The sequence below is a fragment of the Pestalotiopsis fici genome, assembly GCF_000516985.1.
Source record: "Pestalotiopsis fici W106-1 unplaced genomic scaffold PFICI_Scf_4, whole genome shotgun sequence".
NCBI lineage: Eukaryota > Fungi > Ascomycota > Sordariomycetes > Amphisphaeriales > Sporocadaceae > Pestalotiopsis > Pestalotiopsis fici.
In genome coordinates, this window is record NW_006917094.1 from 3,468,961 (window position 1) to 3,483,356 (window position 14,396).

The 14,396-nt window shown below is 49.2% G+C and overlaps 7 protein-coding genes across 7 annotated transcripts; 2 read left to right on the top strand and 5 right to left on the bottom strand.

Annotated features, from left to right (window-relative positions):
• Positions 1–560: 560 nt before the first annotated feature.
• Positions 561–1,621, top strand: PFICI_07042 (uncharacterized protein; the record flags this gene model as incomplete). Its single annotated transcript, XM_007835623.1, has 2 exons — positions 561–871; positions 1,021–1,621. The coding sequence occupies 2 exons, from the start codon at positions 561–563 to the stop codon at positions 1,619–1,621; spliced, it is 912 nt and encodes a 303-aa protein (XP_007833814.1).
• A 63-nt stretch (positions 1,622–1,684) lies between these two features.
• PFICI_07043 (uncharacterized protein) lies at positions 1,685–2,383 on the bottom strand (the record flags this gene model as incomplete). The annotated part of the gene is made up of 1 exon (XM_007835624.1): positions 1,685–2,383. The coding sequence occupies one exon, from the start codon at positions 2,381–2,383 to the stop codon at positions 1,685–1,687; it is 699 nt and encodes a 232-aa protein (XP_007833815.1).
• Positions 2,384–2,819: 436 nt separating this feature from the next.
• On the bottom strand, positions 2,820–3,386 carry PFICI_07044 (uncharacterized protein; the record flags this gene model as incomplete). The annotated part of the gene is made up of 1 exon (XM_007835625.1): positions 2,820–3,386. One exon carries the CDS (start codon positions 3,384–3,386, stop codon positions 2,820–2,822), a length of 567 nt encoding a protein of 188 aa, XP_007833816.1.
• A 628-nt stretch (positions 3,387–4,014) lies between these two features.
• Positions 4,015–4,712, bottom strand: PFICI_07045 (uncharacterized protein; the record flags this gene model as incomplete). The annotated part of the gene is made up of 3 exons (XM_007835626.1): positions 4,015–4,271; positions 4,376–4,614; positions 4,678–4,712. The coding sequence occupies 3 exons, from the start codon at positions 4,710–4,712 to the stop codon at positions 4,015–4,017; spliced, it is 531 nt and encodes a 176-aa protein (XP_007833817.1).
• A 493-nt stretch (positions 4,713–5,205) lies between these two features.
• On the bottom strand, positions 5,206–6,163 carry PFICI_07046 (uncharacterized protein; the record flags this gene model as incomplete). The annotated part of the gene is made up of 2 exons (XM_007835627.1): positions 5,206–5,976; positions 6,125–6,163. The coding sequence occupies 2 exons, from the start codon at positions 6,161–6,163 to the stop codon at positions 5,206–5,208; spliced, it is 810 nt and encodes a 269-aa protein (XP_007833818.1).
• A 3,977-nt stretch (positions 6,164–10,140) lies between these two features.
• PFICI_07047 (uncharacterized protein) lies at positions 10,141–11,407 on the bottom strand (the record flags this gene model as incomplete). Its single annotated transcript, XM_007835628.1, has 4 exons — positions 10,141–10,942; positions 11,004–11,162; positions 11,222–11,315; positions 11,389–11,407. 4 exons carry the CDS (start codon positions 11,405–11,407, stop codon positions 10,141–10,143), a joined length of 1,074 nt encoding a protein of 357 aa, XP_007833819.1.
• A 671-nt stretch (positions 11,408–12,078) lies between these two features.
• On the top strand, positions 12,079–14,169 carry PFICI_07048 (uncharacterized protein; the record flags this gene model as incomplete). Its single annotated transcript, XM_007835629.1, has 4 exons — positions 12,079–12,544; positions 12,643–13,157; positions 13,259–13,389; positions 13,464–14,169. 4 exons carry the CDS (start codon positions 12,079–12,081, stop codon positions 14,167–14,169), a joined length of 1,818 nt encoding a protein of 605 aa, XP_007833820.1.
• Between the last annotated feature and the right edge of the window lie 227 nt (positions 14,170–14,396).

Sequence of the window (14,396 nt, forward strand, 5' to 3'; positions counted from 1 at the left end):
CCTAGCGAGTCAATTCATTATATCAACATGAAGGCAGTACAAAAGCCGTTCCAACAAATCGTCATCAAGTTACTAGACTATACACATTACATTTAAATCAAGGAGGAGGGAATTGAGACCTTTCTGAAAGACCGTGAAAATCAACTGCTTCCGCCCAACTCTCAGGTTTCAAACCAAAAGTCCAGACCCAGGCAGCTTCAGGCAGCTGCGAGTAGATGGACCTTACCTTTCAACACGATGACACCGATTACCTGTGATGGGCAAGGCCCTAGTCGGCAACATGAATACTACCTAGTAGGTCAGGTAAGTGCATGGAGGTCTGAAATGTTTACCCATTTCCAGCACCAATGCGCTTTCTCTTGGCAGGGGTAATAACTAAGTAGTAGGTATTCAATTAGTAGCAGCTTCCCTTCCAAGCATCATGATTAGACCCTTGGGCAGACGGCCAATTTCGAACCATTCAAACTTCCCCTCTCCATTGTTTTGATTCCATCTTGACAAGCATTTTTCTCAAAGTCGCTTTTTGGTCATCTCTTACCCAACCATGAGCAGCAACCAATATGGCTACTTTGAACACTTTCCACTGCTTTCTTCAACTTCCAAACGAGCTCCAGAATGGAATATGGACAGCCTACAGTGACTACAGATCTGGCATGCGACACTGTTTTTCTTATCATGGGGATACTGTTTTGTATGCAGCACTATCCAGCAATAACTATTCGCTGCTTGGCAACCTTGTCGCCGACTTTGAAGGTCTCGATGCCTGGACTCACCTACGGCGCAAGGGGCCGCCTTTCAAGATGGTGAAGCCGCTCAATAGGGTTTCGGTCCTGGCGGAACTGACACATCAGAGAGCAATCTTTGCAGACTGGTGAGAAGCTTTTACATATCAACATATCTCTAGGGGGAGCATAAAGATATGACTTTGCCTATTCCCCCTACTTGTGTCATTTTGCTCTTGATCTGGCTCCCCGACGACCGAGAGGAAGCAATCACTAACACACTCTGGTTCTTGAATAGGAAACCATCCAAGAAGTTCTGGCCCAGTCACCTGCGGTCTTTGCCGGTCCGCAAGCCCCCACTTCCCCATATCTGGGTGAACTTTGAACAGGATATCTTCTACTTTGATATACCCGATACGCCGGCGGAGCAATCGTGGTTTCGGACCTTTTTTCCAGATACCTTCATCAAACCCCCCGAGGATGATTACTGGCTATTCAAGGTGCGAAAAATGGCTCTCCAAGTGCCCACCCTGATGTATCTATATGAACGTGGACCGAACTTTCGTATTCCTCGCCAACTGGATGCTCTTATCTTGCGGCGAATGAAGAACCTCCAGGTACTGCAGCTCATTGTTTCTATACACGATGAGCCATTCATGATAGAATGGAAGGAGTCTCATTGGGCCGACGATGTCTTCATTCCTGAGCACTACCTTGACAATTTAAGCATTAGGTCCATGGGCAATAGTGACAATGCAAGCTTTGATGGAGAGCTAACTCACCGCTACTCACGCCAAAGGAGATGGCAGAGAGGGCAAGAGTCGGCGCGAGACATTGCAAAGGCACTGAGGAGGCTGGGCATCACTATTGCAATTGAGATCATGTTTCATATATGCTAGCAAGAGGGACGAAAACCACAAGCTGCAATACTACAATTCAATAAGAAAGTACTAATTTCTATTCTACTTACGCGAGTTGTCCCATCGATCAAGACGGAGCGATACCTTATTATAGACTGCAACGGTGGTATCGCAGAGTCCTCCGAGCTCCTTGGCCACGATAAAGATGTCTTCTACCTGCGAGAATCGTTCAACCTGCCCGTTCTTCTTTCTGAGATCCGCAACGATGTGATTCGCCGTTGAAAACATGGGTGTGTCTTTGGGCTCGAAAATGTCCCAGACATTTTCTTGTACACACGCCGCCCGGGCGAGGGTCTGGAGTATCAGCTTGTCCATGCCGGCCCCGTATCGACTTCGGAGGGTCCCGCAGACGTGTTTAAGCTCCGCGATAGGCACATAAAGGTAACACAGAGTAGCCCACAACATGGAGATCTCGTCCCAATCGTCCTTGAGCACGCTTCGTCGACGGTCGGCGAGGCGCTCAAAGAGGGATTCGGCCAGCTTACGCCTTGTGGCCGCGTCCACGTCCTTCATAACCTCTTCCTTGCACAGTACGGCAAGGAGCCGGATTGCACCAACCGGCGTCGCCGTCTGACAGTCGGGGCACTTTTTTGTCTTCATATCCAGCGGTATGCCAGATACCACCGAGTTGAGGCGGCTATTCATAGATTCATGCTTACAGATGTAGGCCGTCGTCGACTTGGACTTTCCGCCGGCACGTACCGACCTTGTGGAGGCATTGGAGCTGGATCTAGAGAGCATCTTGGGGATGTTTTGTGGGGAAGGGGACGTTGCAAGAGTTTATGATTAAGTTTTCGTCGTGTATGGATGCGTACCAAAACCTACCTGGGTTTGTATTCTTGATCGTGTCTTGTTCCGAAAATGTTCCACGAGAGTCCGCGTGGTGACTTCTTATATCCCCTGCATCAAAGGACACCAGCTATTGTCTTCGACTGCAACAAGAGCTAAAGCGACTAAACAAAGAACATTTAGAGCAAAATGCGCATTGTCATTTGGAGACTAGGATGACTTTATCTCGGACAATGCCGCAAAAGTTCCATCAAAGGCAGTTGACGATTCACTCATGCTCCAAAATTTTCAACAGAAAAAGCCCGTGACGAGTTGACCGTATGACCATGCCAATCATATTTACTCATTCACGCAAAGCACCCAAAGTGCCAATGGAAGCATTCGACGCTCAAGATCGTCGAGACGGAGGAACCATTGGCTTTTCCCCCAGATCCTCACCAAACTCCTTGCCACCAACGTACAGAGGCTTGATATCCTGCAGCACAAACATCATGCGCGCCCACTCGGTCTCGGACGTATTGATCCACTGGTGCTGGGTCGCCCGCTGGACGGCCACGTCGCCCCTCTTCATGAGGTGGCGCTCGCCCGAGTCGAGGACCATTTCCACGCTGCCCTCGAGGATGATGCCGTAGTCGAGGCTCTGGGTGCGGTGCATGTCGCACTTGAAGCCGGGGGCAAAGTCGACGCACCGCAGCACCGAGCCGTTGGGGTTGACCAGCCCGAGCGTGCCCGCCGCCATGGTCGACTTGTGCTGCGCAATGTCCTTGTCCCCGTTCAGGTCCGGCGGCGACTGCGACGTCGTGTACACGACGCTAAAGCCCATGTCGCCGTCGGCGTAGCGCGTCCACTTGAAGTCTTGGTGCTCGGCCACGATGGCCTTGCCCTCGTCGTTGTGGCCCGTGTAGAATTGGTGTAGCTGGGGCAGCTTGGAGACGGGGCCCTGGGTGCCGTTCATGATGACGTTGAAAGGGGAAAATGTAATGTAATGTATCAGATTATAGTAAAAGGACTAGCGATTTGGTAAAACCGGGTTACTGGTAATAAGGGTGGTCAGAGAATGCATCCCCAAGAGAGGGACTCCAACATTGCTACCTCGAGCGATATCTCTCGAGATTACCCCACACCTCACCGCCGAACGTCGCTCCTCTTCTTGCAGGATCATCGTTTCACATTGCATGTAGATTGGGCGAATGAGGTAATGTTGTTGAACCGCCATGCATTATTAGCGCTGCTGTGAGTATCCGGAAGGTTCGGAGTATATGCTGCAACCGAGGGATTTGGGGCACCCGCGTTGGTTGTTACGGCCGATCGTCTTGCACAATTCGTCTTTTTGACTGTAGTAATGTAAAGGCATTTGACAATACTCCTGAGAAATATTATCATATTAGGGTAGTACAGAGTATTAAGTCTCCTAAATGTGGCTGGTGGTTTTTTTCCCCTGAAAAAAATGCCAGCATCTTACAACAACTTTGAGTATCCCCATGACATTCCCTTCAAGTGTGAAAGGACACGGCATACATACATGATGTACAGTCACTTGTGTATTTCCTGCAGGGCGTGACATCTTGCCAAGATATCACTGCCTAGGAAAAGACTGAGCCGCCCTCGTCCAAGCGCTTGGCCTCTTGTCTCAAGTAGTCCGCCTTGAACTTTCGGTACGCAGTTTCAATTCTCTTCTTCCTCTGCGGATCACTGGCAATAGTCCGGGCGGCCGACCAGGTACCCAGCAGGAAGCCCAGCTCGCCGCCAACAATGGTTCCACCCAGACCAAAGAAGATGTAAGTCGCCCAGTCTCCCAGCCGTGTAGGCCTGAGATATGGCGTAATGTCCGGAACAGATTCTGCAAAGGGAAGTTTAGCAAAGACTTTTTTCGAGGGACGAAATCCGAGCTCGCGGTCACACGCTTCGGATTGGAGGGGGTTTTGTTTCTGGGTGCAGACATACCTGTTCTACCGCCTGCAAAGACAACGTGCGTCGGCTTCTCGGTAGCCCGGAACGCGTTGAACATGGAAACTCGAGCCTTTCTCAGCCTGAACGCCGCGTAGATGCCCAATCCCAAGCCAACAAGGGTGCCAATGGTGGCCGGAACCGAGACCTTTCCGGCGGCCTTTTGCAGGACCTCGCGGTCCGACGGCTCGAGGTCATGCTTCATGTGCTCCTCGGCCAATTTGGCCAGGTCCTCACTGTAACATCCCCGGGTTAGCATCTGTGTCCGTCACTGGGCGGTGCTCTGCACGCAGACTTACTGTTCGGGTGACTTGCGGAAAGCAGCGATAGACATTTTGAACGTGCTGTATCAGACGCTGTGTGAATTAGACTAATTTGATGTTGAGCAATGGGATGACAAGGAAAGACGTGATTGTTTACGCCCTTGAGACAGAAACAGAGTGTAGCTCGACTTGGCTGATGACGTCATTGGCACGACATGGAGCTATAGTCGCATGGCTCGGATACGTAACGCAAACCGAGGTTCGTCTTCTTGACCACTACAATGAGATGCGTTAGAACCAAAGTTTCAAACAATGGCATTTGGAATTGGCCAATTCAGAATCATGTGTTTATTCAAGGCAGCAAAAAGCTTGTCTGGTAGGGAACACAGCGCTTTGACACGTGGAGTGATGCAAGTAAGCCTGCAGGACCCAAAGTGACGGGGAAGCTGTAAGCATCATCTTGCACTCATCATATGCACAATTCCAGTCAAGCATACCTAGTGGGCTTGTAGATACTTTTCAACATTATTGTTTTCAAGATTGCTAGTAAAGAGAACGAAAACATCATATCCAATTCGGATGCCTCTTCTTTGGTCGTTCAGCTACGACACTGGACTCGACCTTTCCTTCATCGCTCAATGGGTCGACCTGAGCGATGACATAGCTGTCCTTGTAATGTTCATTCTTGTAGTTTGCCTTGACCTCTTTCAGCTCCAGAAACTCCCGTCTGTGCTCTGCGCAAAATGCCCCCCATTCGGTGAGCACACTGGGTGGCCGGCCAGCCTCGGAATCACCGAGCGAATAAAATCGATGGATCCTCTCTAGGGAGGAGGACCTGTGGTTTTCGTCTATGGAGGAGAACCTGTGATTCCTTTCGATCTTAATCTCCCGAGTAATAAAGATGCGGTCCAGGCTGGATGTCAATACGGGCCAAAATACAGGCACCGATGCACAGATGGTGGCTAAATCAACCTCGCAACTCGCGAGCAGAATGCTGATCGGGCCGTACCACGTCGGGTCAAGCGTAGGATAAGTCGCGGCCTTGTGTTCGACAATGGTGGCGACACGCCAGATGGCGAGACCATTGGTGAGTCCGCCCATTGTGAGGACACCCAAAAGACCTAGCTTGGACCTGGTATCTGTGCCCGGCTTGAAGTATAGATGAATCGGAATGGCGAGAATGATGATATCGAGAAACATATTACTATACGAGGCGCTAGAATATGTCGCGTAGAATTCGTCGGGAGTGAGCGCACCATATCCATAGCAAAGTCCTTCCTTGTCGAAACTGAGGTCCCAGTAGGCACTAGGCGGAAAGCATGGGAAGAATGCCATCTGAGGGTTCCAAGTTATGTTAGTGGTTATTTCTAAGAAGAGTTGTCTCAAATGTCAAAGCCTTTCACGTAACTCGAGTTTTCTGCTGACGACCCAGGCAATACACTTATTCTGAGTAATAGGTCTACAATTGGTGGTGAAAACTTACAAAACTGTATGCAGTCCCCCAAAGCCCTGTAATGACCATGATAAAGATACAAAATGGTCTCACGGGCTTCTCTTTAAATATTCTCAAATATTGAAACAGTAAAGCTAGCTTCACCAAAGTTGTCGATAACGCATAAGAGGCATTAGCAGCATAGAATAGCTAATTCAACAATGAGTCAGCGAATACCAAGTGTTTTGGGGAAATGATTCGTCGTCATACCACCATATAATGTCCCATTTCCGTGATTGTGAGTGTTATAAAGTGCTTCCCAAGCCCAGTTTGTGTGGCTGACATGACATTAGACTATGATGTCTTGATACTCGTGCGCAGGTGATTTATCATACCGACGCATATGCATGATGAACCGACAGTGCCGGACAACTAGCTCATAGTCAGTCAAGAACAAACAGCAACGATTTGCCTGATGACATACCAGTGTGAAGAAAACAAACAGATCATCCCATCCTGGGGAGTTGACCACTCTGAATCGGCAATAAAGGCGAAAGAAAACACATAGAACAGCAAGGCCCTACACTTTTAGATCAATACCCTGTCATGTGCTTCGAAAACATGGAATGTGCTGTGCCGTACATGCGATGCACTTATCGTGGCGATAAGTATATCAGCCTTGTTCCAAGCCGGAGTTGGCTCATCAAGGTTGTTGGATTTGCCCAGCAGATCGAGCAAGCTTTGCTCAGCCGCCCCCATGGTGATATTCCGGAGCTGATACCTCAGCGCTGCTTGGCCATCATCCTCGCCGTCTCGCGGAGGTGAGAGAGATGGAGTCTGGGGGGTTTGGTCACCACCCCCTTCCAGCGAGGTGTGCAGATTTTATCAACTTCATACATGACAAGGGGCGTCTAGTGACCAGTAGCGTTTGTTTCATGGGGGGCTTTGTTGGGGCAAGATCCCCAGAAACATCAACTATCCTGACCCAGAACAACGGCAAGTGGGTTAGAGCTCAGGAGCCGGCAACAACGGCGTTGGCGTGCTGCCACCGACGATTGCCTGGGTTAGAGATTTGGGTCGATCCCTGATCGAATATCCCCTTTGCTCCAGAACTCATGCCAAAAGCACTCCGGTGTAAAGCCATAGGGGGTAGATCTTGGCACTAGGGTATAATCAGGCATGGCTCAGCCCTGAAGACTGATCCGTCCTGGCACTAGACAGAAGTTAGATTGACAAGACCAATTGTTCCCGCACTTGGCGCCTACCACCGTCGCTCAGGTTGGAAAGCTCACTGTGGAGTTTGTGTTTGTCCATGGCATCTTGTTTTCTCCGCAGACAGTCATTGTGTCCACTGGAGACCGGGAGGGTCTTTTTCAATCAACGTCAGAATCAGTCGGAGACGCCCCGATCTGCGGTAGACTCGATTACAAAGTTCCATAAAACGCGGTAAGCCGAAGAAATTGAATAGAATTCGCGCCGGAGATGAAAAGGATCAACTTCATTGTGCCTGTCGGCGCTAACGGTTGCAATCTCCGTTGGATTTACAGCCAAATACAGTTCAACTTGAAAGACCATTTTGGTTGGCGTCTCTGTCGGAATATAACGAGCGACTCTGCATCATCTACCATGATTATCCGCTTATCCTCTGGGGTCTATCTGGGTGTTATATATATATATTTCCCGAAGGCCATTGCGCCTGGTTAGATAGATCGGTTCAGTCAAAGAAGCCCATTGTCCCCATAGTCGGATCGTGATATTGACAACCGCCGAACGCTAGATTAGATTGTGCCCATTCTCGAAACTCTTGGAAAGCACAGTTCTTTGGATGCTCCAAACCCCGCTGAAGGTCTTATTTGCTTTCTTCATGCTTTCCATTGATCCATCACGGCCCCACGACAATCAACGGCAAGCTAGCTATGCGTGAAGCAACCAATGAGCTTGGGCTCGTGAGACAAGGGATACGGAGAATATATCCTTGCCAAATGATCTCTAAATGATTTGGCTTCTACATATATGACACGACGAGTCCGGCAAGTGCCGTAGCAAGCATGGCCTCCATGTTTAGGTGTCTCTAAGTATCGAGACAATGACTCGAGCGTTATAACAAGACTTGTACATCCAATATTTCAGAGTGCCTAATCACAACTATCGATCAACCAGTCTCAGATGTTAATGTGGTTGACACAATTTCGTTCTGATATATCTATTGCGATTGGCGGCATGATAGACATTGACCCTAACTACCTGAGTAGTCAACCGAAACTTTGGCATCAACGCCATATAGCATCAATATGCGAAAGACATTCCAGGGCCTTCGAATCCGGTGCTATCTTGTATGTCCATTCAAGTCACCACTTCGGGCTATGAGGATCTAGATTCGCCTGATTCAAATCGGGTATACTTCCATTATTAGTCAATTGTGGAGATCGGATTGGGCTCATGCCTTCTCGAAACATGTCACCAATGTGGATAAAAGTAGTACTCGATAAATGGAGCAGTATAAATGGATGATAGTTCTATCCATAAGGTCTCCAATTACGGCATATTAGCAAAGAAGAAGAAAAGAGCCCTCAGTGGCACGGTGGGAGGTCAACAGAAGCAGGGCGATATGATGCTAGCGACTTAAATCACCGGCACAAGAAGTTTCCGATGACTAAACACTTAGTAACCTTTACGATTACGAACCGGCAATAGTACCCATATCAGCTGGGCGGAACGGCTCGAGTTAGCTCCCAACCTGCGACGACAAACCAACAAAAAACCGGTCTTGCGCCATCTTGATTCTACGCTAGCCTTTCCCCCTGTATTGGGATAGAACAATGGTAGGCCTGAGTTAGTATGGCATCAACTTTTTGATCGGCGAGAAGAATTTTCCCAAAGAAAGTAATAATATGACAACTCGAAAAGTCTAGAGTCCTAGATCGTCAGTCTCGTTCGTACATTGGCTCAGGCGTCCCGAGCCTCCACGGTGAGGTCATGTTTCGGGATGAGAAATCCTTTGCACTACGGTTGCTTGATCATATATGAAAGGCTACAAGCATCACCCTTTATCTATCCAAAGACCAAAAGGCTGTGATATTAGCCGTCCCTCGATATATGCCCCATGAAAAATAATGGCTCTTTTTGGAGAGGGGCCTCTGGAAGTGCCATCAGGTACGACCTGACCGACACGGCTCACCGAGTTGCATGTCTCCCGTTCAAGGTCTTATTTATTGAGTTAGAACTACTAGTGACTATCAACTCTGTTGGTTTTCTGTGAAATAATACCATGTTTTGCGACAAAAGTTGTTTCGAAATCACTGAGAAAACTGGCGATTGATGTAAGCCTGTTCGAATTAGGCGAAATTAATCTTCAATCTGCTAACAATGTGATTTGCTATCTACCACACTTCTAATCATCATTTGTTTACAAGATACGTCATACTACAAGAAAATCCTCGCTTCACGGTCTTGGTTTGACGTCTAGTTCCTTAATCAATATTGATCGGAGGAGACTCGTCATAGAGGTTACAGGAGGACTCAACAGGAATTTGATACTGTTGAGTTAAATCTTTTGACCATGTGCCGTTGCCAGAAAGGTTCCGTGTTGAGATGGGGGATCATCCACGAGGTATGGTGAATCTGACTAGTCGTAGATCATGTTCTCTAGCTTCGAGCAGCCCTTGACATCAATATACTCAAGTATGGACAGGGCAATCAGTGATCGTTTCAACAAACGGGTACCTGGCGATCATCTCTTGCATCGTGAAAAAAAGAGGCGTAAGACTAGTCACAATACGGGTGTCCGGATTGCAGAACTTCTTCCGACACACGTGCCATGCAGGAGGTCTCGTCAACTTGCACCGATTTTAGAGTGAGATGAGAAAAAATAAAAGAAGAAGAAATTGTTTTGAGCGACTTGTCTAGGCAAGATAAAACAAACTAGTGCTTCATTGAGTTCCAAAGATTGTTCTTCAAATATGACACAGTTAGTACAATCTACAAATACTCCAGCGCTGCCTACCCAGTCTACCTGTAAAGCACTATTATAGTAACGTCTTCCTCTACTCATAGTAGGGACGATCAATCTATACGACCGAGTGTGCATTATTTTGGTAGGACTCTGGTGACATTCTGCTCTTGTTCCCACGTGGACTCTCCAGCCAGCCAAAGGGGTCGTACAGTTTCATCCACATGGTTCTCGAGCCATCAGGCCGGCGCTTGCCACGCGGGCCGTTGAGCAGCCCAAAGGGATCGCAGAGGGTCATCAGCCACGAACGCTTGTCGTCGACGCCGTCGCCCAGAACCTCTGTCACGCCGTCCTTGTCAAGGTAGAGGTTCTTGTCGACGGGCAGGTACCGGCCCGGGTGAAAGACGTTCCAGAGACACGAGTTGATGAGCATGATCGCGGCCTCAAAGACCCAAAAGTACCACTCATTTCGGAGCAGCGGGTTGAGCTCGTCCACGTTGGTTACGGACGCGGTGCTGGCGTCGGAAAGATCAAAGTACTCGACCGTACGATAAATCGTGCGCACGAGTATGAGGCCCATGCTCACGTACAGGATCTGCAGGGGCGTCTTGACGCGGCGGTTGAGCACCCCGGCGTGCTGGCATCGCCGGTAAAAGACGGTAGCTAGCAGGGCAAAGCAGGCAATCACCACGATTTGCAGTATGAGCGACGCCCGCATCAAGTCGTGGCCGGCGGTGATATACCCCTGCGGTAGATAGCTGTTGGCGCTGTACGAGACGCCAATACCATTGAGCATTTCAACCAGGGTAGAGAGGAAACCAAAGGTCGTGAGCACTCGACCGGGATGTAGAGGTGAGAGGTAATGCACGTAGTATAATGTGCGTCCGAGCACATGATAGTTTGCAAGCTCGAGTAATGGCCTGAAAGCACAAACTGTAAGTATACAGAGAGAGAAGACATGGTCAGGAGCGATCGTCTTACGGTGCAAAATAGATAAAGCAGGTGCTTGTAATATAAATGTTGATGTTGGGTCTGGTAACCTCATAGTTGAAAGCTCCAACTTCTCGCACGGCAAACCCGACTGCAAACATGAGAGCACATAGCGGGTGGAGGACAGTCCATTTCCAGGCCTTGTAGCGACTATCACCTGGTGAGCTCTTTCATAATCTGTGAGTTCCGCGATATTAGAGTCTCCTTACGTGCTTTGCCAGGCATGCACAACTGCCACTATCAGAAAAGCTACTGCGAATGCGACTGGTGCCCCTTTGTTAGGGATGTAAATATAGATGCTTTCTGTCAAAGTATACTGTCAGTCGTGTCTGTAGAGCCTTCACCAAGTCGTATCCTTGAGTGATAGGAGTCATACCTAATGCTATGCTTGACATCTTGGTGCTGCTTCTAAACAAAGAATATAATTGATCTCCTCAAACTCCATTTCCCTCTTGGCTGGGTGCTCACTTCTTTTTTATCACTATCGTCACATTCCAGTGGCGTTGAGAATATGCCCGTTTTGGGGTAACACAAGTACCAAAGTATACAATGAGCGATCCTGAGCGATCGTGGCGCAGTGCTAGCATGGCGACAAGGCTGAAAGTGCCCTTGCTGACATAGCATACATCATCTTTTTTACTGCCATCAAGTTTAAGAGTTACTTTTACTTTTTCATATGCAAGTGAGATATGCAATATCGTTGGGCAGCGTACGGGCGAGCCAATCAGATAGGGTTGGAAGGTAGACCGATGTAAGTGACATCCTTCTGGGAGAAAGATGTAAGACACCAACGTCGATGGCTCCAAACTAAGCCTCTTTAGGAGAAATTCGTGGCCAAGACTTTTCGATCTGCGGCGCAGTTTATTTTTGGTTGGCTGTGCACAGGTTAGATTCCCGCTTTTTCTTTTCAGCTGCATATACTTGGCCAAGTAATATCACACCGACGTTAACGATGAGAAGGGAAATATAAAGTCACATATACTTTTTGAAAGGGTGTCTTCTCGAAAACCACACACGTCATGCCTACACCCGTTGTAGGTAATAGTGCAACATCTGCGGGACCATCATGGAGCCCGGGTTGAAACCCAATGTTGTTGTTGCCCAGAACATGGAGACGTTGGCGATGGCATCCCCCAACTTGGACCGGCCGACAATGATTACGCCCGGGGCGGCTGGGCCGAAAACAGACTTTCCGCTCAGGGAGAAGCGACACTGCTGGGAATGCATGCGTCGTAGGTTGGTGTGTGACTCTGCACCTGGTGCTTGCAACAAGTGCAAAACAAGGGGAGTCGTGTGCCCTGGATACGACGACAAGAAGCCCTTGCGGTGGCTCACGCCTGGCAAGGTCAAGTCAAAGCCTCGCCGCCCCAAGAATGCTCCTGAACCAAAGCCGGTATCGAAAAAGTCGTCGAAAGAAAAGGCACAAACCAATGATGAGTCCACGATCCCCGTTGTAGACATGGCGCAGGGTGCCGTTGAACGGTACAAGTGGCAGAACGATGTCTCCGATATCGTGCAGGCGGTTGCGTTCTGTACGTCGAGCCCAATCTTGCTGTTTTTCCAAGTCTCACAGACACTCCATAATAAAAAGAAAGTACCTCTTGGTTTATTGACCCGTGCATACAACTAGACAATAACTGGATATATCCGGCTTGGGACTCTACCCGCGAGATAGCCTCGACGAGCTGGATAACGCCTCTGCCCTTGGGCGTTTTGAATGGGGTCGAGCCAGCCATCTCGCACAGTCTGACCTTTTGTACACTATCATATCGATTCACGCAATTGTCTTCTCCAACTTCTATCGGTCGCATGGAAGATGATCAACTTGCTATAGCGACTAAAATGTACTATCACAGGTGGGTAACCCTAGTACTATCCTTACTCTTGTACCCCATATTGCATGGATCGACTGCAAGCAAGGCACGTGGCCGAGCGGCATACATGCGTCCGTTTGATGTAACCAGGATCGGACGAGGACACCCTCCTCAGGTACATTCTAGAGAGGCTGTCTCGGCTGTCACTAACTTGATCTTGGCGTTTACTAGGGATATTGCCGTTCGGGCCCTGAGTGAAGCCCTTAGCGACCCCAAGCGAAAGACGAATAACGTGACGCTCCTCGCTGTTTTTATATTTCTAATGGTGGATGTAAGTGGTCCTTGACCGAAAAGTCTTTGAAATCCAAAGTTTCTTGTTCTTCAATAACATTTATTCTGCCGGAATCTTTAAACTAAAACCATCATGGACAGATTGCACAAGCCAGGATGAACTGGCGTCACCATTATGATGGTCTCGCAACATTGATTCGAATAAGGGGCGGCCTGACGAAAAACTTATTGCCGGATCCGTACCATACCATCGTTATGGCGTACTACTTTGTGTGAGTCAGCTACTGTCAAGCTCATCTAGCCCTTGTATATCGAAGACTCTCCTAACATTCTCGGGGTCATCCAGGACTGGAGTGATTGGCAACACCACCAGTCCAGCCCACGATCTAGCCGAGCCATTCATGTTCATCGACAACATGGACATGATAGCAGAATACTACGGCGACGGCCGTTTTCCCACGCTCATGTGTCCTCCTGACATGTTCCTCAGCATCGCCCGAGTCAACCACCTGCGCGCCCAGGCCGCCCAGCCCATTGCGTCCCAGGTGCAGACACTCAAGCCGCGCGCAGAGGCGCTCGTCAAGCATATTGACGACTTCCAGCCCGAGGACTGGGCCTACTCGCTCGGCAGCAGCGAGCAGGAGAATCTGCTACTGCTCGCGCGCATCTACCAGTCCGCCACCATGGTCTTTTGCCTCTCGTCGCTCCAGAGCGTCCGCGTGCTGCCGCGCTCCGCGGCCGTGCAGACCTGCAAGGCCAGACACCACCAGCGACTCCTGCAAGACCTCCGCGAGGGCTTGTGTAAGAGATCCCTCAGGTTCCGAGATGTCCTAATCAAGTGCATTATGTGGCCGCTAATGATTGCCGGGACCGAGCTGCGCAACGGCAGCCTCGCTGATCGGAACTTTATCGAACGGGAACTCGAGAACATGTCCCCAACCATTGGCTCGTACTTGCCCGTCTATGCCCTGTCGCTAATCAAGCGGTTCTGGCAGTCGGATGAAGTGGAATGGGATGAGTGCTTTGACGAACCACGAGCGTTTGTCACTTGAGTGGACAGTTTGGCCCTAGTTCTTGCGGAATGTATAGATATCAGTACTGCTACAACCTTCTTTCCACTCACCCAAGTGTTTGATAATGAATATACATACGCCCATCCATACCGTTGTTTCGATTCCATCAGCATGAAAATTGCGTCTGTACGAGTGACCTTTGCGACAACATGAGCGACGTTTACCTCGTAACTAGTGCAAGCAGTACGCATATCGCGGGTGTTAAA